Consider the following 22657-nt stretch of genomic DNA (forward strand, 5'->3'; position numbering starts at 1 on the left):
GGTTAAGTGAAGCACTCAACCAAAGGCCGCTCTAGTTATAGGTGAACTAGGCACTGCCTAAGGCAGCATACTTGTCCCAGTGCCCCTCCATCATGGGCAGCTGGGCCAAATTTGAGTGATGTTGCGACATCACGTGCCAGGTTGCAACGCTACTCAAATTTGGCCCAGCTGCCCCTCTGTCATGATGGAGGGGCAGTTGAGCCAAATCTGCCACTCTAGGCCGATGAGGAGGGGGGCAGAACACCGAAGTTTTGCCTTATGTGGCAGTTTGTCTTGAGTGGCCTCTGCATCCAACTTCCACTGAATTTCAGTAGAACTTGAGCACCAAGCTCCTTTCAGCCCCTTTAAAATGCTCCACTTAAACCCTTGCCTGTTTTAAAGGTCAATCCAGCTCCCACTGAGGTAGTTACGCCATTGTCCTCAGTGGCAGTAAGGTCAAGCCTATTATCTGATCCCATACATGGGAAATGCTCCACTATTGACTAGGCTTACTTAGCAGATATTGGATTGTTTGCTTTAGACTATCACGGTAAAATAAACTGTTTAACTGGGCCCAGTGGGTGCTGAAAGCTTGGTTTTAAAAAAGGCTGAATACTGCATCATGACAGCATAAAATATATGGCATAATTTAATCCTAAACATTTCTTCTTTAGGTCATTCCAAGATATTTGCACCAACAGAACCATGCTCAGAACTGTGTATTTAGGAGGTCTCCTTCAGAGAGTCAGTCAAGTGTTTAATAAAACATTCTGACTAAACTGAGCTGTTGAATGCAAGTTCGTAGCTAGCTATGACAAACTCCACTAGTTATTTTAGGTTAATCGCCTTTTAAAGGGACAGCAATAACCAGCAGTTTTAAGAGACACTCAAACAGATTTTTTTTTTTTAAAACCAAGTTTGTACAAAACCTAAGGGCCCATGGTGGGGATCTTCAGCTGTTCCTTTGGGGCATCAGCTTTACAGTCACTCTAGCAGTGCCAAGTGACTAATATACAGAAGAAGCTGGCTCAAAACATGCAGTAGAGCTCTGTGTTATAGTCTGATGGATCTGCTAAGGAGGAGACTACAAGTCCCATTAGCTCTCTCCCCATTCCCTCCTGGCCAGGTAAGAGAAAAGTTCCTGAACCAGGAAGTGGTCGGACTCTGTTTGGAAATGGTGGCTGCAGGGCAAGCAAGCTGCTGCGGAGAAGCTGATTTCAGAGCAAAATCCCCAGGAACCATATGCAGAACAGGCTGTGAATGCCAGATGATACAGCTGAATGCAGGTCTGTATGGGACTTATAGGGGAACAACAGTGGCTGGGCAGGGAGCCAGAGCAAAGAGGCCTCAATGTGGAACACTAATTCATCCTGGCCTGGAAATCTCTAAGTGCCTATTACTAAAATAGAGATTGGACTGGAGACAGCACTAGACCTGAAGAGCCCTGACTGTCCACTGGGCTGCTCCAGGGACCCAAACAAGAACGACAATTGCTCACTTTGAACTATAACTGGTTACACTTCTGTACCTAGGGTATTTGCAACCTTTCCCTTTCCTGCCAGCCCTTTTCCTTGGCCCACTACGGCTAGCACCAATAAGGCCTAGCTGCTGAAGCGCCTACAGTGCTTGCCTCCAAGTTGCAGTATACCCGGCATGGTACTGGCATCCTAGGAGGTCGCGTGCAGAGAAGCCCCAGTAATTACAATAGACAGAATAGAATAACTTTGCCCTTTGGAATCTGGGACTAAATGGTGCTATGTACAAGAGTCACTTGTTATTTTAATACTGTTTTGGGGGAACCCCAGTTTGTTCTTCCACTGTAAATGGAGAAAAACAAACAGCACACAATTCATTTAAAGACCAAATGAATCCTGTATGCATGTCCTTAACCTGTATTCCATGCATGCATAAGAAGTACTAGGTCCAGGTGTACATTGCAAATCACAATGACAAATTAGTGGCTGTCTTAAAGAGAAGGCTGGAGAAGCATATTGGGACTGGTTGCCCTATAGGATGTATTTTCCCAATATTAATCAGTTATTTAGGTTTCCATCTATATAGAATGGCTCAATATAAAAGAGAAAAAACCCTGTAAATGGAACCCCTGATTAAATTAGGTTGAAAAACACCTAGTGCCCTGCAGGAGGTTGGCTGTTGCTTTTTTTGATTGGAGGCAATTTTCTTCTGGGTTTGGCATAATTTTGTTCTTTGAAGCGCTGTTGATTTCCAGATCTTGTTTTGTTAGGAATTCGGGGCCTGTTACATGTGAAGCAGCACTGAGTCTGTATTGATGGCACCAAACATTTGCCAATCCATTTCAGTCTCTGGCAGAAATTAATGGACAGCTTGTCCTTGTGGCACAGCAGACCTATGGTGAAAAACATGATGAAAGTTAGTTATGGTCTGGGTGTCTAGATGAGAGTAACCTATCTCCATGTCTAGATCTGTGCGAATGCATGGACAGAATAGGAGAGAAACAGATTATCTGAGCTCCAAGGCAGCACATGCACCAAGGACCTTTGATGAACAAGGCCCAAACCACAGTGTCACACCACTCTCAAAGGTACTGCATTTACAGATATGCACTGCCTCCCTGTCCCACTGCCCTACCAGGAACTGCTGGCTAGCGAGGGGAGGGGATTCCTCCAGAAGCTGTAGGAATTTACTTTGCTAAGAGGCCTTGTGGACTAGGAGAAGCTGGTGGTAGCTTTCGAGTAAGGCAGGAGGGAGCAGATACTTGAGTGCAGCAGCAGTTCAGGCCCCATTCTGTCCCCTCACTTTCTGTAAAGAACACACTGACCCATTCCTGTGTATTATCTTGCCATCTACCTGTGCTCCGCTCAGCATTCTCAGTCCCACATTACTTGCGGCTTCTTCAGCCTACCCATATCCGGTGTTTGATACAGCAGAACGATGTCCAGTAAGAGGCCCATGTATCAGCATGCAGCCACCTGACTGGAGGATCATATCCAGAATCTTGATGCAGCTTTGGGCAGATGAAAGCAAACCCCATGATAGCTCCTCAAAGAGGAACCTCAACCTGTACCATGGTATAATCTAAGCAGCTGCTGGCCAATGATGGGATCAGGCAAACTGGGCAGCAATGCAGGGAGAAGATAAAGGAGCTCAAGGTGACGTACCAAAAGACCAAGGATAAGAATTCCAAATGTGGAATCATCTGTCTGTTTTATGGTGAAATGGACAATGTTCTGAGCAATGCCCTGAGCACAGAGTTTGTGCAGAAGAGGCACCAAACAGCCAGCCCAGAGAGGAGTAACCCCTGGCTTTGGAGAGGACTGGCCCTGAATCATAGAATCTCTTCATTGATCTGGTCCAGTAAGAGCACAGCGGGTGGAGAAGAAACAGGGGAGGACCCGGTATCTGAACTGGTTAATATTGTCACAGCCCTCTCTGTTACTATTATGAAAGATATGATGAAATATTTGGGCAGGTTTTACCCTATAATCCTAGCTGAGTGGATGCTGTGCTGTCACACACATCTAACTCACCCCCATTCTCTTCTCCTTCCCCCTTGCTCTCTCTCTGCAAGACGAGCAGAGACCTACCTGAAGAGTGATTGTCTCATTATCAGTACTGAGGTGGGTACTTGGTGATCTCCCTTAGTTTCTGAAGAGGAGACGAGTCCAGTACCGGTCTCTGACAGAAAATTCTGTTGGTGCTGTGTATGGTAGCGGTGTTGGCAAAGGGAGTGTGTGTGCTATCAGAACTAAGAACTCCAATAGTGCCAAGGAGGTGGTCGGTGCCAGGTATTTTGGTGCAGGCGCATATGGTGCTGCAGTTCCCAGTGTCAGCATGGATGATATTGAGGTGCTTAATACGGCATGCTCAGTGCTGAAAATGAAGACTTCCTTGGACTTTGGTACTGTAGCGTCAGCACAGGACTCCACTTTAAGACTGTGGGAGGAGAGAGTCTTAGGAGACACTTTCCGTCCTTGTACTGCAGAGGGGAATCAGTGTTATCCCTGGAACCGGACTCCTTGCGGCTCCTGTATGGATTTGTCTCTGGCGTGGCTGGCAGGAGGGACTTATTTAAAGCAGCCAAGGATCTCAGGGCACTAGTCACGTGAAACTGAACAAGTACCTGGCACTTCTATGAAGGTCTGTCCAGAATTGATGGATCTTTCCAAGAGGAAGTACATCAGTTTTGCCTCCCTCACCATTTAGGCATAGTTTTCAAAATAGCTTAGCACTTGCAAATGGGGACAGATTTTCAGGAGAGCTCAGCACATTGGATGCATGTTGGGTGCTGAGCTCTTTTGAAAAATCTCACCCAAGTGTATTAACTTACCTGCACTTTTCCTGCACTCTTGCATATTGCATTTCTGAGATTCTGGAGGCTTGACCTCGTGCTCACACATAGTTTGATCTTTGGCTTCATTATCTTCTGTATTGATGCACTTTACTGTTCTTTCCTGAATGCCCCCTCCACAGGAAGCAGTGCACTGAAAGAGATACAATTAATTTATCCAAAATAAATGGGGATTGTGTAGTATGCTTTTAGCATGTTCGTCAATAGCGCAAAGCAGCTCTAACGTTTAAGTTGCTAAGCAAGGGATGCATGACCAAGGTCTAAAGTACTACGTACCTTTCCAGGATTTCCAAAGATTTGCCAATATTTTCTACTCATATTATTATAATAGCAATAATGATATGAACTTCAGATGAAAGGAAAACAAGGCAAAGGAAAGGTTTATTTATATAGTCTACATACATATTCAGATCTTTTCCACCTGTTTTTTCCCATGAGATTTCCGACTAATAGATTTGTGAACTGCATGCCCCAAATGCCATCTTCCTATATAACTAGACGGTAACGCTATACTGTTGTCTGACAAATCCATGACACCATTGGGCCTGCTATTACAGTCACCTTGCTGTTTAGTCTCACTCTGTTTACCTGTGGTAAAATGGTACAGGTTTCAAATCAAAATAAGTATCTGATACCTCGCTGTTACCTTGTTCTCTATTTATTATTAATGATCCCTTTCATGGTACTGTACAGCACGGTGTAAATTTACAAAGAAAATGTTTAGACCCTCCAGAATAATAGATTGTACTTGATCTTACAGCCGGTAAAAACCAGAACACAATTCCTAAAAGGTTGTAACAATCTGCAGAACACGAATACAAGATAGAAGCTAAATCAAATATATGAGGCAAACTTCAGCTCCAAATAAGAGGCATCTAAGGCTGCACCTACACTAGGAGCTAGAGTTGTGATTCCCCTGCTCATGTACATATATACCCACACTAGCTCTCATCGACATAGTATGAGCATAAATAGTGTAGCCACAGTTAAGGCACAGCAGAGCCATGCTGAGTACAAACCCCTGTTGGGTATGTACTTGGCACGGCTCAACCATGCCTCCGTTGCTGCTACCCCTGCTACTGTGGCTACACTGCTATTTATACTGACACTAGCTTGATGAGTGTGGGTACATGTACACAAGCAGGGGAACCATGTCTCTAGCTCCTACTATAGCTGTAGCCTAATGCAGCTAGTGAGCTTATGGAGAAACTACCCACCACTAGCTGCACCATCAGACAAAGCATGTAAATCCTTGAGCGTGTTAGGCATTCTGTTCAGGAGAGACTGACTGCTGTAGCATTCTGGAGCGGGCCAGTGAAATAATTTTCTAGGTGGTTCTTCCCTAAAAACTGGCATTGGTTGAAAATTTTCTCTCTAAACTGTTTTTGATGGAAAATTGGGGTTTTGACAAAATGAAATTTTTTCGGTGAAAACGATTTGCTTTCTGTGGAAAATGTTGACTTTTGGTTGAAAATGGACCACCCTAAAACTGAAGAGATTTTGATTCAGAAAGACCACCACAGTGCCTCATGGGTGTTGTAGTGCAGATGCCTCATGCCCCCATTCTTCTCTATAGGCCAAGTTTCCAGCCAGACTATGGCCAGGTCTACACTACAGACCTATATCAGTATAACCACTTTGCTCCAGGGTGTTAAAAATCCACAACCTTGAGCGATGTAGTTATACCAACCTAACCCGCATCTCATATAGACAGCGCAATGTCAACAGGAAAGCTTCTCTCATCAACATAGCTACCACCTGTCAGAGAGGTGGATTAACTTCGCTGACAGGAGAAGCTCTTCTGTCGGCATAGGTATATCTTCACTTAAGTGCTACAGTGTTATAAGTGTAGACCTGCACCACATCTCCCACATTGCACTATGGACAAGAATTTCCACAGGGGCTCAACAAGGGGGATGGTGGTGCATCATGGGAGATGTAGTCTTGCTGGGGAACCTGGGTTCTAAAGGAGAATCCATGAGAGTCTGAACTACCACTCCTATGAGGCATGGCAGTGGCATTTCTGAATCAATATCTTTGGGTTTTAGCTAAAAGTTTTCATTTTCAATTTTTTAATGAAATGTCAACATTTTCAGAGGGGAAAAATAACCATTCTCCAACCAGCTGTACTAAACATAACTAAATCTACTGCGATCACACCACTATCGAAAGGACTAGCCTTAAGATTTTGGAAAAACTGAATGAGTGACTTCTTTGAAGATATTTAGGCTGCCAGTATCTTTCTTTGCTCCAGCACAACTGCAGCCCAACTGTTTCTCCTTATCCAGATGCCAATATAGAAAAATGTCTCCAAGATACAATTCTCCAAGTAACTGGGGCATAAAATAATCTACAAATATTCATCCATCAAGGGGTTTTGTACGCATTCTGGTCAATTTTAGAGGTGTTTTCCCTCCCTTCTCTTTGAATATACAGTAGCTAGCAAGATAAATCATAAATCTTGAAAATTATCACCCTATGTCTTTCCCTAAAATTTACAGAGCTAAAGAATGTCTGCCAAGGCTCTACAATTATTGAAAGAGGGATGTGTACCTCTATTCAGTTCTGCAAAGTATTCTCTTTCTAGTCTCTTTCTCTGTGTCCATAAAGGATTTTGTTGTAATCAGTATGAAGTATATAAACGAGGCCATAGATATTCAGCGGCAACTTCCAAAATTTTTAAAATTGAGGTTTTTATTGGATTAAATAAAATGAAATTGAATAATACAGTCAGTATTGTAGCCGAATGTTATTTTGATATTAAATTCAGTTTATTTTATCCTGTTCCCCACATTTTCACTATAACTCAGATGTCATCTTTACATTTTAGCATTAAACTTAGATGAATAGGGCAGTTCATACTTCTCAGCTATTGTTTCAAGTAATATGCAAACTCAGGAAGATAACACTTTAAACACTGGGTTTGTCTACACTTAAAATACTGGAGTGGTGCAGTGGGAGAGGTTCTGCTCTTGGCACTGGTAATCTACTTCTCCAAGAGGTGGTAGCTAATTCTCCCACTGACTTGGTGCTGTCTACATTGGGGGTTAAGATGCTATAACTGTAGACTAGGCCTCAGTTATGTTCAGTCATGGGGGCTAGAAATATAAAAAATGAAAGCTGAGATTCTGGATCCCAATTCTGCAGCAAGGGATGAATTTCTTGACAGTGAAATCATGCAATATGTGAACAAAGTCTACATACTGCAGAGAACACCCCCTCACTGAAAAGACAACCTACTTGACATTCTCCATCTCTAATTTTTTATTAATCTATGAAGGCTTCTGTTTTATACAAAAATTAACTAATATTCTGATAATCATTTAAAATTTTACCATCTTGAAGGAGCTCTAGAAGAAGTCCCTATATTAAAGTTTGGAAACATCACTTGAATTGCTAGAATTTTTCTAAATGGTCAAAGTTCTTAAGGGGTACCCCATTCTTTAATGTTAGATTTCACTCCAGAAGTACTATCCTACAGCTACTCTTTATTCCAGTGTCTCACTGTATGTTATTTTAGGGTTTTTTTTAGATGTAGCCTTTTCATTTTGCTACACATGATTTTTTTTGTCAAATTCCCATTTACATAGTAAAATTTGTTTTGAACCAGTATTATGTAAAACTAGATTGAAAAATTTAAGGCAATTTCTGCTTGACTGAGCTTGTAATGAACAGTTAAAAAAAATCAAAGCCACAGTAGTATTACTTTGTAAGTCCTGCCATAAAAATCTGAATTACTATATATTTTGAAAACAAAACATCTATTTGATTGACTGCTTCTCCCATACTAAGAATGCTGCATTTCAGCATTGCAAGATTTATTTCATGGTCATGTAGCAAAAAACTTAAAGTGGAACAAAACCAGAATATACCATGAGTTGACTTTAATAAACCAATTACTTTCTGTTACATGAATTAGATGCCTGGAACAATGTTAATGGAAAAATCTACCAATAAATACAGAATATTCAGATTCCATTTTATGGCCTTCTGCTGAAAAATTAATGTATCATTTGCTTTTTTTCTCTTAGCATAAATGAATCATCGGTTGGAGAACTGTATTGCAGACTGCCTCTCATGGCTTGCCATATACTATTGCAATTTATATTTAAGATTCTGTTTTTTAAAAATAAATGTAAAATGGTTGGTGGGATGTTTATGCAACATACCTTCTACTATGAAAAATATTTGTAAAGTAGTATTAGGATATAAGAAAATAGGAGGGAAAGGATTATTGTGTATATGCCCCTTCTCCAGGACTGCACACATAACGTAGATAGATACACCTCTACCCAATATAACGTGACAATATCCTAGGGAGCCAAAAAATCTTACCACGTTATAGGTGAAACCGCGTTATAGCAAACTTGCTTTGATCCACCAGAGTGTGCAGCCCCGCCCCCCTGGAGTGCTGCTTAACACGGTATAGCCGAATTCATGTTATATCGGGGTAGCAGTGTACATACCTAATATTTGATTCTTTATTATAGTTTCAACGAATTTGCGTGGTACCAAAGTTAGGTTTACTGGCCTGTAATTGCCAGGAGCCTTTTAAAAAAATAACTGCTATATTAGCTATCCTCCAGTAATCTGGACTGGGTCCAATTACAACAGACTCGTGACTGTCCACCCAGGGGACTCAGCCAGGTCTGTAACAGAGAATGTGCTTTACACGAAGAAGCAGAGCTCTTTTTTCCCTTTATTGCTTTGCTCTTCTCTTGAGACTACCTGAATCCATGCCTACATTTGCTGCTTCTACCACCCATAGAGCTTCCCTATACAGTTAACCTGCAGTTTTTGCCTATGGGGCTTTTAAAGCAAATATCATGTGGATGAAAATAGGCGGCAAATGATAAATCTGCAAACAGATACAATGACGGTATCACAACTGTGGAAAATTCGCTCCACAACACAGCAACTAAAAATATAAATATATCTGCATGGTGGATGCAGCTGAGCTGGCCTTTCAGGTGAGATACTGGGCAGTACCTTTGGCAAAGACCCTTGCTCTAGTCTTATCACTAACTGTGCACTAAGAACTGGCTTGCCATGTATACTGTACCTCACAAACACAGTGCATAATTATTAAAGGGTCTGATTCTGCTACCCGTGTTCTCATTGACCAGTTCACTCCTTGAGCAGTACCACTGATTTTAACGTGAACAAGGGTAGCAGCTTTAGGCTTTAATTTACCAGTAGATTCTTCTTAATTAATTTTAACCAGATAACATTGGAGATTTGGAGTTAATTAGCCAGATCAGGTTCTGTGACTGAAGCGGCTGATTTTTTTAGTTGTGGTGGATGCTACATAGTATATTTTACTATGCATTTCTCAAAAGCCAAAAGAACAAGGATTGAATCCTACCGAACTCCACGTCCCATTTATCCACCGAGTACAAGGCTGCCCATTGCAGTGTGCAGTGGAGTTAGGCTTTTTTGTCCAGTCACAATAGTCCTCTTCTGGACAATAAACGTGTCTTTCTTGCAGACCACCACCACATGTTTTCGTACACTAAAATAAAACAGCACACAAGAAAAGAGTAGAGAGAAAGCAATTTTGGGTGGTCAACAAAAATATAAACAAGCTACAAAGGAAGCAGAGAACATATTTATTTGAGAATCGCACGATCATTGAATAGGTAGCAAGAAACATTTATCTGAAATAATTTATGACATTATCAAGTATAGTTTAGCACAGACATCAAGTCTGATGACCCAAAGACGAAGATAACTACTGCAGTAACATATTTATTTAATCTTTTATAATGACCCGGACAGGGAAGGGGCTGTTATTAATCTGAAGTATGAGGCAGAATTTTATTCATAAATTCACTCCTAACATTCGTAATGAAAGCAACATAATATTATTCAGATTTAGAGTAGGGACAATGATTCATGTCATAATGTCAAAAAGCAAGTCACGTTTCTGCAGGCTTAATCTGAAATTATAATGTAAGAGTTTTGGTCACTGGGACAAATTTCTGAGATGCAACCTCTCACTTCCATGAGGCTGCTCGGGGATATTGAAAATCCATACAGCACATACTAAACATTTAGCTACAAAAATAGCAATAAACAAGCATCGTACAGAAATATGGACTGAGGATATTTTTAAAACTTTCTTTCCAAACTTGTTTTTAAAAGTGATCATTGTTGTGGTTGGGTCATCTTGAAATGCATCAAAGGCTTGATACATGGCTGGGAATATAAGGGTTCAAAAATACTTTGGATGAAATTTTGTTCTCGGGTTTTCATGGAACTTCCTCTATCTGATGGTCTGCTTTCTGTAAACAGAGCTGCTTTCTCCCTTTAGGATAAGCAGAATATCAGAGTTGAGGACCAACTTGCAGGTCTGATATCAGAATTTTATCCTTAAATCACAATTTGGAGTGCTGTGTCACAATATCTCCCGCGTGAAAAGAGCAGCCATGGATAAACACAAGGGTTTAGTAGATTTATTAGATAGGCTAATGCTGAAAATTTTTACCAACCCTTTCCTCCCCCAAAACAAAACAAACCACAACACACAACTTTGGTGGTATAAATAAAACATAACCTGTATTCAAACCACACATTGGATTTGGTTTTGCAAAACTAAATCCAGCAAATGAGATTTTTACAAAACTAAAACCAAACCTCTGCAGCCCGTCTCTTATTTTAGGCTTGGATTTTCAACATATCCTATGGCAGTTAGATACTCAATTTCAATTCCACAATAACACATGCACAATTTCTTTATTAATACAAGGCACCCAGTAAGGTCTAATTTAACGCAATAAAGTTTATCTTACTTCCATAAGGTTTGTTCAGGATATTGTCAGTCATAGGCACCTCTCAGAGTAGGGTAGAGACATGGCAGCTGTAATCTGGCTGATGCTGCTCATGCCTGTTGCCATAGTGACAGATTCCTCATATGTAGACCGTTGCTTCTGGAGCAGGGCCACAAGCACAGACTGGTGGGATCACATTGTCATGTGGGCCTAGGACGACCAGCAGTGGGTCCAGAACTTTTGCAGGAAGAAGCAGACATTCCTGGAGCTTTGTGAGCCGCTTGCCCAGGCCTCCAGTATCAGGACACACACCTGAAGGAGGCTATGCCACTCTGGAGGCAGGTTGCTATAGCCATTTGGAAGTTGGCTACATTGTGCTACAAGTCCATGGCTAACCAGTTTGGTGTTGGAAAGTCAACTCTGGGAGTTGTGGTGATGGAGGTTTCTGAGGCAATCAGGACTATGGTTTACCCAAAGATGGTGAATATAAATACAGTTCCTGAAATAACTACCAGATTTAAGAGAACAGGCTTCCCAAATTGTGTTGAGGCTTTTCATGGGACTCATATACCCATAGTTTGTCCTCTGCCAGGAGCACATGAGTGCATAAACCGCAAAGGTTCTACTCCATCATTATGCAGGCCCTGGTTGACCACTGAGGTTGGCTCATGGGTATACACCAGCAAACTGCATGATGCCAGGGTTTTCCAGAGATTGGGATTTTACCTTCATGGACAAGCTGGGGCATTATTCCCTCTAAATGACATTTTTATAAAAGAAGTCACTGCACCCACTGCTAGTCTAGGGAACCCTGTGTACCCTCTTCTTCCATGGCTTATGAAACTGCACCCTGATCTCAGAGGGCTTGGCAAATGAAGGTTCAACTATATGCTCAGTAGCTGTGGGATGGTGGTGGAATATGTGTTTGGCAGATAAAATCCAGATGGCACTGCCTTCAGACCCCTTTTGATGCCAATGTTGTCATTGGCATCCACATGTCACAGTGTCTGTAAGACCAAGAGTGAGCCATTTCACCAGAAGTGTCCTCGAGACACTGATGAATTGCTGGAATGGTAAACACAACCAGAAAGTGCACCTGTCATTACTAGGGCAGGATTCACATAGACAAGGGAAATCAGGGATGCTTTGTGCGCCATAGTTGATTTGCAGGGTGACATAGACGAGGGGGAACTATGTAATATAGTTATCCCATGATTAAATTATCCCATGCTCATACCACAATTTCTGAGGCTGGTGCAGCTCAGGAAATTAAGAACATACAGGTAGGGACTACTGCATAAGAGGGCTTCTTTAAAATGAATTTTGTTATGCATTTTATAAAAACTGTACATGTACCTCCACATACAACTAATGTATTACTATGGTGAAGTTTCTTTTAAATGAATTTAATAAAACCTGCTCAATGAAACCTTATTTGAAAATTGATCATTTTATTTTAAACAGGTCTACAAACAATAATGTAAAAACCTTACAGGCAGACCACCTATCATGAAGACATGGAAGACAGTAAACAAAAACAGTGCATTTAAGAAATCCAATGAACAAAAGTGCTAAAATGGCCAAACTACATATATATATATTGCCATGATAACAGTTTTACTGTTTTTCGAACTGTGTCTTCCCTGTGTGGCTGTTCTCTTTGTCCCTTCTTGTGCATTTCACACGTGTAGGCCATGGTTGAACAAGTGTGGAGAAATGTACAGGGTATGACTGACTGTCCCATGTGGCATTCATTGCTTGGGCCATGGGCCAGCCAATGCCAGAACTGTCCAAAGGCTGCACAGGCTGCAGGACATGGTAGCATGGGGGGGACTCAGTATGTGGAGCTGGAGCTGATGGAGAAGCCTTCAGCCTAGTGGCCATGAGAGCAAGAATCCTCTTTAAAAGTTCCTTCTGCTGTCCTCTGTCCTCCTCCTTCAGGGTATGTCTACACTACAAGTGCTACAGCAGCACAGTTGCAGCTATGCTGCTATAGCCCTGTAGTGTAGACACTTACTACAGCAACAGAAAGCATTTTCTGGTGCTGTAGTAAATCCACCTTTCTGAGAGGTGGTAGCTAGGGCGATGGAAGAATTTGGAAATTAGGTCAACCTAACTACGTAGCACAAGGCATGAAATTTTTCACAGCCCTGAGCGAAGTACCTAGGTTAACCTGTTTTAGGCATTGACCAGGCCTACACCTCCGATCATGCACCAGAAACTGTGTTACCAATCTCTCACGCTTGGCTGATTCCCTCTCTGTCTAGCCTCCTCTCTTTCTTCTCTGTCTGATAAACAAGCTGTTCATCAGTCTTGGCCAAAATGTCCTGCATCATTTCATCCCTCACTCTCTTCTAACTTGCCTGGTGGTTGATAGTCTCTTCCCCCACGGTCCTGGTTCCATGTTTCTGTCCAGCAGAGGAGGAAGGGCCTGCCAAGGAAATCGAAAGAGCAGACTGTCTGATCATTGGGGGGAGGAGGGAGAGGGAGATTTCTACCCTTCTCCAGGGGCTGCATCCCTTCAAGGTCAAAGAATGATAATTTCTATCATTCCAATTCTGTTTTAGTCACACTAAATTCACTGCCCTGTTCAGAAGCTCTTGCAAGTTATGCTTCAAGCCAACACACATTATAGTAAGATGCACATACCCAAATCAATTAAAACAATTTATAAATCCCCATAATTTCCACTCAAGCAGGTAGTTCCTATGAAGGGTCCTATTGCTAACTATGGTTTTACAAACCTTCAGTCAGGTCAAGCTCTGGAGGTTATTGTTATCTTGGAGATGCCTGAATAGAGATGAGAATGGAAGCTAGTGAATAGGGGTCAGCTAATGGTAGTTTGAGAGCGAGAGAGGGAAGAAGGAGCAGCAGTAATTCTTGGGATGAGTCAGTTTAATTTAGTTTTTCTTTTGGCTTGTTTAAATTTTACAGTGTGGTCTGTTGGGGATTGTGTGTTTGGGGACTGTGTGGGAGTGGGGATCAGAGGCCTACTAGCTATTAGCTGAGTGTGCACTAGCAAGGTTCTAGTCCTTTGATACTTGGTCATTCTTGATCACCCCTCCTTGTGTTGACCTAGGAGCAAAAGTCTTATAAAGCTGATGCTAAGTGACCAAGGCGAGCTAGCAAACAGGGCAGTTTGAGAAAGAGTTTGTAGGAGAGAAAAAGAATAAAATCAACATTGTTCAGAAAATTTGCATTGCAGTGCCAACACTGCTCCTAGCTCCTCTACCTGTACCTGTGTGCAGACAGAGAACCCAACCATGGATGCCTGTACTCAGGTCCTGGGGTGGATTTGCAGGGACTATGGCCTGCATTTCCCAGTCATAGAAAGCCAGGCTAGGGAGACCATCCAGTGTGAGAGGTGCCTACAGATAAATCTCTCAGGAAACAGGTGGGAGAGCTACAGGAGGAGGTGGTCATGTACCATTTGCAAGAGGAAACAAAGGGTTGTGGTGGTGGATGATATGACTCCCTTCTAAGGGGGATGGAAGCATCCATCTGCTGACCTGACCTGGCACAGCGGGAGGTGGGCTGCCTGCCAGAGGCCCATATCTGGGACATTACAGAGAATTGTGGAGGATCATCTGGCTCTCTGATTACTATTCCATGCTGCTCATCCAAGTGGGCACTAGTGATGCTGCAAGATACGACCCTGAGCAGATCAGAAGTGACTACAGGGCTCTGGCAGTGAGTGTGAAGGAGTTGAGGATGCAGGTTGTGTTCTCATCAATCCTTCCCATCAAGGGTAGGGGCCCAGGCAGAGACACATCCTAGAGATGAATGAATGAATGGCTGTGTGGATGGTGCCACCAGGAGGGCTTCAGCTTCTTCAACAATGAGATGCTGTTTTGAGAAGGACTGCTGAGCAGACATGGGGTCCATGTATGAAAGAAGGGGAGGAGTATCTCTGGATACAGACTAACCTAGTGAGGTGGTTTTAAACTAGGCTTGATGGGGTCAGGAGACAAAATCCCACAGGTAAGTCCAGAACATGGAGACTTGGGTGGAGGGTTGAAATCTGGGGGGAATATGGGCAATAATAGCAGGGACACAGGAGAACAAGAGGGAATATAGAGGGGAACTCTAATGCACATCTTAGATGCCTGTATATTAATGTAAGAAATATGGGAAATAAACAGAAAGAACTAAAAATACTAGTGAATAATCACAATGATGAAATAATTGGCATCACGGAGACTTGGTGGGATAATTCATATAACTGGAATATTGATATAGAAAAGTATAGCTTGTTCAGGAAGGAGAGGCCAGGGGAAAAGGGAGAAGGTGATGTCTTTGATATCAAACATATATACACTTGCACTAAGGCTGAGATAGAAGTGAGAGGCAGATCTATTGGAAGTCTCTGGGTAAGGTTACAAGGGGTAAAAAACAAAGGTGATTCCATGAGAGGTGTTTACTACAGACCACCTAACCAGGAAGAAGAGGTGGATGAGGCTTTTTAAAAACAACTAACAAAATCATCGAAAACACAGGACTTGGAGCTGATGGTGGATTTCAACTATCCAGATATTTGTTGGGAAAATAACACAGCAGGGCACAGATTATGCAACAAGTTCTTGGAATAAATTGGAGACAAGTTTTTAATTATAGAAGATGGGAAAAGTGACATGGGGAGGGGCTGTTTTAGATTTGACTTTGACAAATAGGAACTGGTTGAGAATTTGAAGGTAGAAGGCAGAAGGTGGGTGGAAGTGATCATGAGACAATAGCACTCATGATTCTAAGGAACGGTAGGAGGGAAAACAGCAGAATAAAGACAATGAACTTCAAGAAGGCAGACTTTAGAAAACTCAAAGAATTGGTAGGTAAAATCCCAATAGGAAGCAAGTCAAAGGGGAAAAAAGAGTTCAGGAGAGTTGGCAGTTTAAGGAGATATTATTGAGGTCACAAGAGCAAACTATCCCAATGTGTAGGAAAGATAGGAAGTATGGTAAGAGACCATCGTAGCTTAACCAAGAGTCATACAAATAGTGAAAATTAAGTCAAATTATGAAGGATTAATAAATAAAAAACAAAAAACAACACAAGTGTGCAGGGAAAAAATTTGAAAGGCTAAGACACACCATGAGATTAAACTAGCTAGGGACATAAAGAGTAACAAGAAAACATTTTACAAATACGTTAGAAGTAAGAGAAAGACCAGTGACAGAGTAGGCGCATTACTCAATAAGGAGGGAAAGACAATAATAGAAAAGGCAGCAATGGCTGACGTGTTAAATGCCTTTTTTGTTTCAGTTTTCATCAGAAAGATTAGCAGTGATCAGAGGGCTAACATAGTGAACATGAGTATAAATGGGGTAGGATCTGAGACTAGAATAGGGTAAGTATAAGTTAATAATTATTTAGACAAGTTAGAGGTCTTCAAATTGTCAGGGCCTGATGAAATACATCCTAGAATGCTACAGGAACTGGCTGAAGAGATCTCAGAGAACTCATGGAGGATGAAAGAGATCCCAGAGGAGTGGAAAAGGACAAATGTAGTACTAATCTATAAAAAGGAGAATAAGGATGACCCAGGGAACTATAGATCAAACAGCTTAACTTTAGTACCCAAAAAGATAAGGAGCAAATAATCAAAAACCAATTTGTAAGCACCTAGCAGATAATAAGGTTAAAGTAACAGTCAACATGGATTTGTCAATAGCAAATCATGAGACAAGGTGGGTGAGATGCGATGTGAAGGTCATTTTTTAGCATCTGCTGAATGACCAGCACATCTACAAGTGAAGGGGGCTCCTGAGCTGCAGGAGGGGCCCTCCTGAATTTAACTAGCCATCTGAAAGTCCTACTCCTAGAGAAGTTCACATGCATCATCAGCCAGAAATGGGTGAAAATTAATGAAAAAAATGGATAAGATACTGATTCAGGATGAAGACACATTATAGCTTCCTTACAAGCATCCTGCATTCCTGCACTTGGACCAAGTACACCTCTACCCTGATATAACGCGACCCGATATAACATGAATTCGGATATAACGCAGTAAAGCAGTGCTCCTAGGGGTGGGGCTGAGCACTCTGGCTAATCAAAGCAAGTTCGATATAACATGGTTTCGCCTATAACGCGGTAAGATTTTTTGGCTCCTGAGGACAATGTTATATCGGGGTAGAGGTGTACATCCACCACTACCATTTGGAGTGTACTAATACATCCTCCACTACCATTTGGGCTAACAATACAGGTGGCCAGGGACATTTCTACTGAGGCAGATGATCTGATGTGGCTGAGTTATAAACTGTGCTGTACCTGCAGGAAAAGGAATGTAAGCTCCATAAGTTTCATACCCCAGCCATCTTTCTAACAGTAAGCATGTACCTAGTAAAACGTTAATGCTAACTGCTTATTTAACTTTTTATTCCATTTCCGTTTTGAATCCCACATGGTGTTGAGGAGGTGAGGCGCTAGAGAAATGGTGCGGCTTATGCCCCCAATGGGAGCACACTACAATGCCCTGCTTGGAATAAATAATTTTATAGGGAGTAATCTTGAAGTCCCTCCAACTCTTAATATTAATAACATAAAATGGCAGCCGAAACATACCAACCTCCAGCTCCAGAGCCTATTGTGCTGCTACTTCAACCGTGGGCTGTTCCCCAGAGCTGTCCCCAAACAGGTCCTCCGAACAAGGACCCAGGATGTGATGTAGCACAGTCTGATCTGGGAGTGGCCTCAGCAACAGGATTACTTTAGGGTTTTGGTCTGGCGGCTGCAGGCTCTCCTCTGGTGCTGCCTGTGCTTCTAGGGTTATAAGCATGCCATTCCTGCTCAAGAGATTGTCATGCACCACTGGGGGTTGTATGCTTGGCACGGTTCCCAGCACCTGATCAAATTCCTCACAGAGGAGACAAGTAGACAGGGAGTTCCCTAAGGTGTGGTTCTCATCCTTGGTTTGATAGGCAGTCTTGAAATGCTTGACCGGCTCCTGGCATTGATTGGTGGCCTGGTGAACCCCCAATGCTACCAGCCTCTCAGGGTATGTCCATTCTGCACACTAAACCTGGGCTCTGACTCACGTTTGAGCAAAAGCCCCATTTCCAGCCACACAAAGATCAGTCTGATTCATGTGAGCAAGCACTCTGGAGCCAGGTCCTAGGTCCCTGCTGGGGAGTGGGTCATAGCCAGAGTCCCATTATGACTAGGGTCTAAACCCTGTCATTTTGCAGTGTGGATACAGATCAAACCACAGACCCAAGTTAGATGGTCTGTGTAATGCAGTATGGATGCATTAGCATGGCTGTGAGACCCGAGTGCAGCAATGGTGAACCCATGTTTACAATGCAGTGTGGACACTCAAGCACATGCTTTGAAACTGAGTCCACAAGCCCAGGTCCACAGAGGCTAATTGTGCAATGTAGACATACCCTTGCAGATTCTTGCATACCTATGTTCATTTCTTGTGCACTTCTGCAAATCATAGGTCTTTCTTTCCTCACACCACAGATTTACCAGAATCCCACTGTGTTCCTATGGCCAGCTAGCAGCATGCTGGATATGGGGCTTCTTCTTAGGGTATGTCTACTCTACAGGATTATTCCAATTCCGGTTTTGTAAAACAGATTGTATAAAGTCGAGTGCACGCGGCCACACTAAGCACATTAATTCAGGGGTGTGCATCCATGTACCGAGGCTAGCGTTGATTTCTGGAGCATTGCACTGTGGGTAGCTATCCCGTAGCTATCCCATAGTTCCCGCAGTCTCTCCCGCCCCTTGGAATTCTGGGTTGAGATCCCAGTGCCTGATGGGGCAAAAAACATTGTTGTGGGTGGTTCTGGGTACAGCCTCACCCCTCCCTCCATGAAAGCAGCATACAACAGTTTCACGCCTTTTTTCCCGGGTTAACTGTGCAAACATCATAGCACAGCAAGCATGGACCCTGCTCAGATCAAGACTGCAATCGTGGACGTTGTAAACACCTCGCGCATTCTCGTGCAGTCTATGCTGAACCAGGACCTGCAAAGCCAGGCGAGGAGGAGACGGCTACGGCAGTGCGGCGATGAGAGTGATGAGGACATGGACACAGAATTCTCTCAAACCGCGGGCCCCTGTGTTTTGGAGATCCCGCTGGTAATGGGGCAGGTTCTAGCCATTGAACACTGATTTTGGGCCCGGGAAACAGGCACAGACTGGTGGGACCGCAAAGTTTTGCAGGTTTGGGACGATTCGCAGTGGCTGCGAAACTTTCGCATGCGTAAGGGCATTTTCATGGAACTTTGTGACTTGCTTTCCCCTGCCCTGAAATGCCAGAATACCAAGATGAGAGCAGCCCTCACAGTTGAGAAGTGAGTGGCAGTAGCCCTCTGGAAGCTTGCAACGCCAGACAGCTATCGGTCAGTCGGGAATCAATTTGGAGTGGGAAAATCTACTGTGGGGGATGCTGTGATGCAAGTAGCCAAAGCAATCATTAAGCTGCTGCTACGAAAGGTTGTGACTCTGGGAAACGTGCAGGTCATAGTGGATGGCTTTGCTGCAATGGGATTCCCTAACCGTGGGAGGGGGTGATAGATGGAACCCCATATACCTATCTTGGCACCGGAGCACCAGGGCACCTAGTAAGTAAACCTCAAGGGGTACTTTTCAATGGTGCTGCAAGCACTGGTGGATCACAAGGGACGTTTCACCAACATCCACGTGGGATGGCCAGGAAGGGTTCATGACGCTCGCGTCTTCAGGAACACTACTCTGTTTAAATGGCTGCAGCAAGGGAATTACTTCCCAGACCAGAAAATAACAGTTGGGGATGTTGAAATGCCTGTAGTTATCCTGGGGGACCCAGCCTACCCCTTGATGCCATGGCTCATGAAGCCATACACAGGTAGCATGGACTGTAGTCAGGAGTTGTTGAACTACAGGCTGAGCAAGTGCAGAATGGTGGTAGAATGTGCATTTGGCTGTTTAAAGGCGCACTGGAGCACATTACTGAGTCACTCAGACCTCAGCCAAACCAACATCCCCATTGTTATTGCTGGTTGCTGTGTGCTCCACAATCTCTGTGAGAGTAAGGGGGAAACCTTTATGGCGGGGTGGGAGGCTGAGGCAAATCATCTGGCCGCTGATTACGCGCAGCTAGACACCAGGGCGATTAGAAGAGCACACCAGGAAGCGGTGCGCATCAGAGAAGTTTGAAAACGAGTTTCATCACAGGCCAGGGCACGGTGTGACTGTTGTGTTTGATGAACCCACCCCACTTGATTGACTCATTCCCTGTAAGCAACCCACCCTCCCCCTTCGATTACAGCTTGCTTAAGGAAATAAAGTCACTATCATTTAAAAATCATGTATTCTTTATTAAGTTATTATAAAAAGAGGGAGAGAACTGACAAGGCAGCCCAGGTGTGGTTTGGGAGGAGGATAGGAGGGAAGGAAAAGGCCACTAAAAAAATTTCAAAGTAATGACAGCCTTTTGGTTGGGCTGTCCATAGGGGTGGAGTGGGAGGGTGCATGAAGCCTTCCTCCACGCGTTCTTACATGTCTGGGTGAGGAAGATATGGAACATGGTGAGGGGTGAGGGTGGTTACACAGGGGCTGCAGCGGCACGCTGTGACCCTGCTGCTGTTCCTGAAGCTCCACCAGACGTCGGAGGATGTCAGTTTGATCACGCAGTAGCCCCAGCGTTGCATCCCGCCACCGCTGATCTTCCTGCCAACACCTCTCATCTCAAGTGTCTCTCCTCTCCTCACGTTTGTCCTTCCTATCCTCACGTTGGTCCCTCCTGTCCTCACGTTCACTGGCATCTTTCCTGTAATTTGATACCACATCCTTCCACTCATTCAGATAAGCTCTTTCATTGCGGGTCACTTCCATGATTTCCGAGAACTTTTCATCTCACGTCTTTTTTTTCCGCCGCCTTATCTGAGCTAGCCTTTGGGATGGAGTAGGGAGGCTTGAAAAATGTGCAGCTGCATGAGGGAGGGAAAAAAGGGAGAGAAGTATTTAAAAAGATACATTTTGCAGAACAATGTTGTCATAAACAGATAAGAAAAGTTAATAGCACAGAAGTACTTTATATCTCTTTGACTATAAAGGGTTAACAAGTTCAGTAAGCCTGGCTGTCACCTGACCAGAGGACCAATCAGAGGACAGGATACTTTCAAATCTTGAGGGAGGGAAGTTTTGTGTGGGCTGTTAGATTTTGGTTGTTGTTCACTCTGGGGGCTCAGAGGGACCGGACGTGCAACCAGGTTTCTCTCCAATCTCCCTGATACAGGTTCTTATAGATTCAAAATAGTGAGTAGTAGGTAGATAAGGCGAGTTAGGCTTATGTTTGTTTTCTTTATTTGCAAATGTGTATTTGGTTGGAAGGAGTTCAAATGTGTATTTGGCTGAAAGGATTTTAATTTGTACTTGAATACTTAGGCTGGGAGGGTGTTCCCAGTGTCTATAGCTGAAAGACCCTGTACCTATTCCATCTTAAATTTACAAAGATAATTTTTACTGTTTTTTCTTTCTTTAATTAAAAGCTTTTCTTGTTTAAGAACCTGATTGTTTTTTTATTCTAGTGAGACCCCAGGGGACGGGGTCTAGACTCACCAGGGAATTGGTGGGGAGAAAGGAGGGAAGGGGGAGAGAGAGGCTGATTTCTCTCTGTGCCAAGATTACTTTCTCTCAGGAAGAGTCTGGGAGGGGGAAAGAGAAGGAGGGGGGAAGGTGCATTTTCCTCTCTGTTTTGTGATTCAAGGGATTTGAATCACAGTGATCTTCCAGGGTAACCCAGGGAGGGGAAGCCTGGGAGAGGCAATGATGGAGGAAAGGGTTTACTTTCCTTGTGTTAAGATCCAGAGGGTCTGGGTCTTGGGGGTCCCCGGGCAAGGTTTTGTGGGGACCAGAGTGTACCAGGCACTGGAATTCCTGGTTGGTGGCAGAGCTACAGGTTCTAAGATGGTAATTGAGCTTAGAGGAATTCATGCTGATACCCCATCTTTTGGACACTAAGATTCAGAGTGAGGAATTGTACCATGACAAATGTTTATACTCTTTCACAGTGAACAACACTATTCACCTTACATAGCACATGTGATTTCACTACAAGGTCGCATTTTGCATCTTAATATTGAGTGCCTGTGGCACTGCTGTTAGAGATCTCACAGACGCAGGCCCGGGAAGCAGAATTCAGCTTGCATGCGGCCATGGTAAACCACTGTCTTTCGGCTTCTGCAGCCTTCATATACACAGTGCCCTTCTTCCCAAATACCAAGCAAATCCCGTTCAGTGCTGCTTCTTTCCTGTTAACATGCAGCAGCAGAAACCACCCCCCATCCAGTTCTCTGATGATCGCTTTACCCCTCCCCCCACCGCGTGGCTGGTATCATGGAAGATCACTGCTAAACACCCCCCTTCCCTCCCCACCACGTGGCTGGTAGCAGGGAAGATCCCTGCTAGCCTAACGCGAGAAAGCTCAGCGCCATTCCCCCCCACCCCACTTGGCTACCTGCAAGGAAGGATTTCTTTTAAGCAACAGGCAAACAGCCCAGTAGGAATGGCCATCTCTGTCCCCTTAATTAAATTCCTGAATTTCAGCCAGGTTACCATGAACGATATCACTGTCCTGAGGATAACA

At 43.5% G+C, this 22657-nt stretch overlaps 1 protein-coding gene across 1 annotated transcript in view; it reads right to left on the minus strand.

The window, feature by feature from the left end:
* Positions 1-2108: 2108 nt before the first annotated feature.
* ADAMTS12 (ADAM metallopeptidase with thrombospondin type 1 motif 12) overlaps positions 2109-22657 on the minus strand; it is a 226202-nt gene continuing 205653 nt past the window's right edge. The window contains exons 21-23 of the mRNA XM_050943769.1: positions 9675-9821; positions 4289-4442; positions 2109-2347 (exon numbers count right to left, since the gene is read on the minus strand). Of these exons, the coding sequence (XP_050799726.1) occupies positions 2109-2347; positions 4289-4442; positions 9675-9821 (540 nt within the window). The remainder of the gene's footprint in view (positions 2348-4288; positions 4443-9674; positions 9822-22657) is intronic.

This window comes from Gopherus flavomarginatus, chromosome 3 (genome assembly GCF_025201925.1).
Source record: "Gopherus flavomarginatus isolate rGopFla2 chromosome 3, rGopFla2.mat.asm, whole genome shotgun sequence".
NCBI lineage: Eukaryota > Metazoa > Chordata > Testudines > Testudinidae > Gopherus > Gopherus flavomarginatus.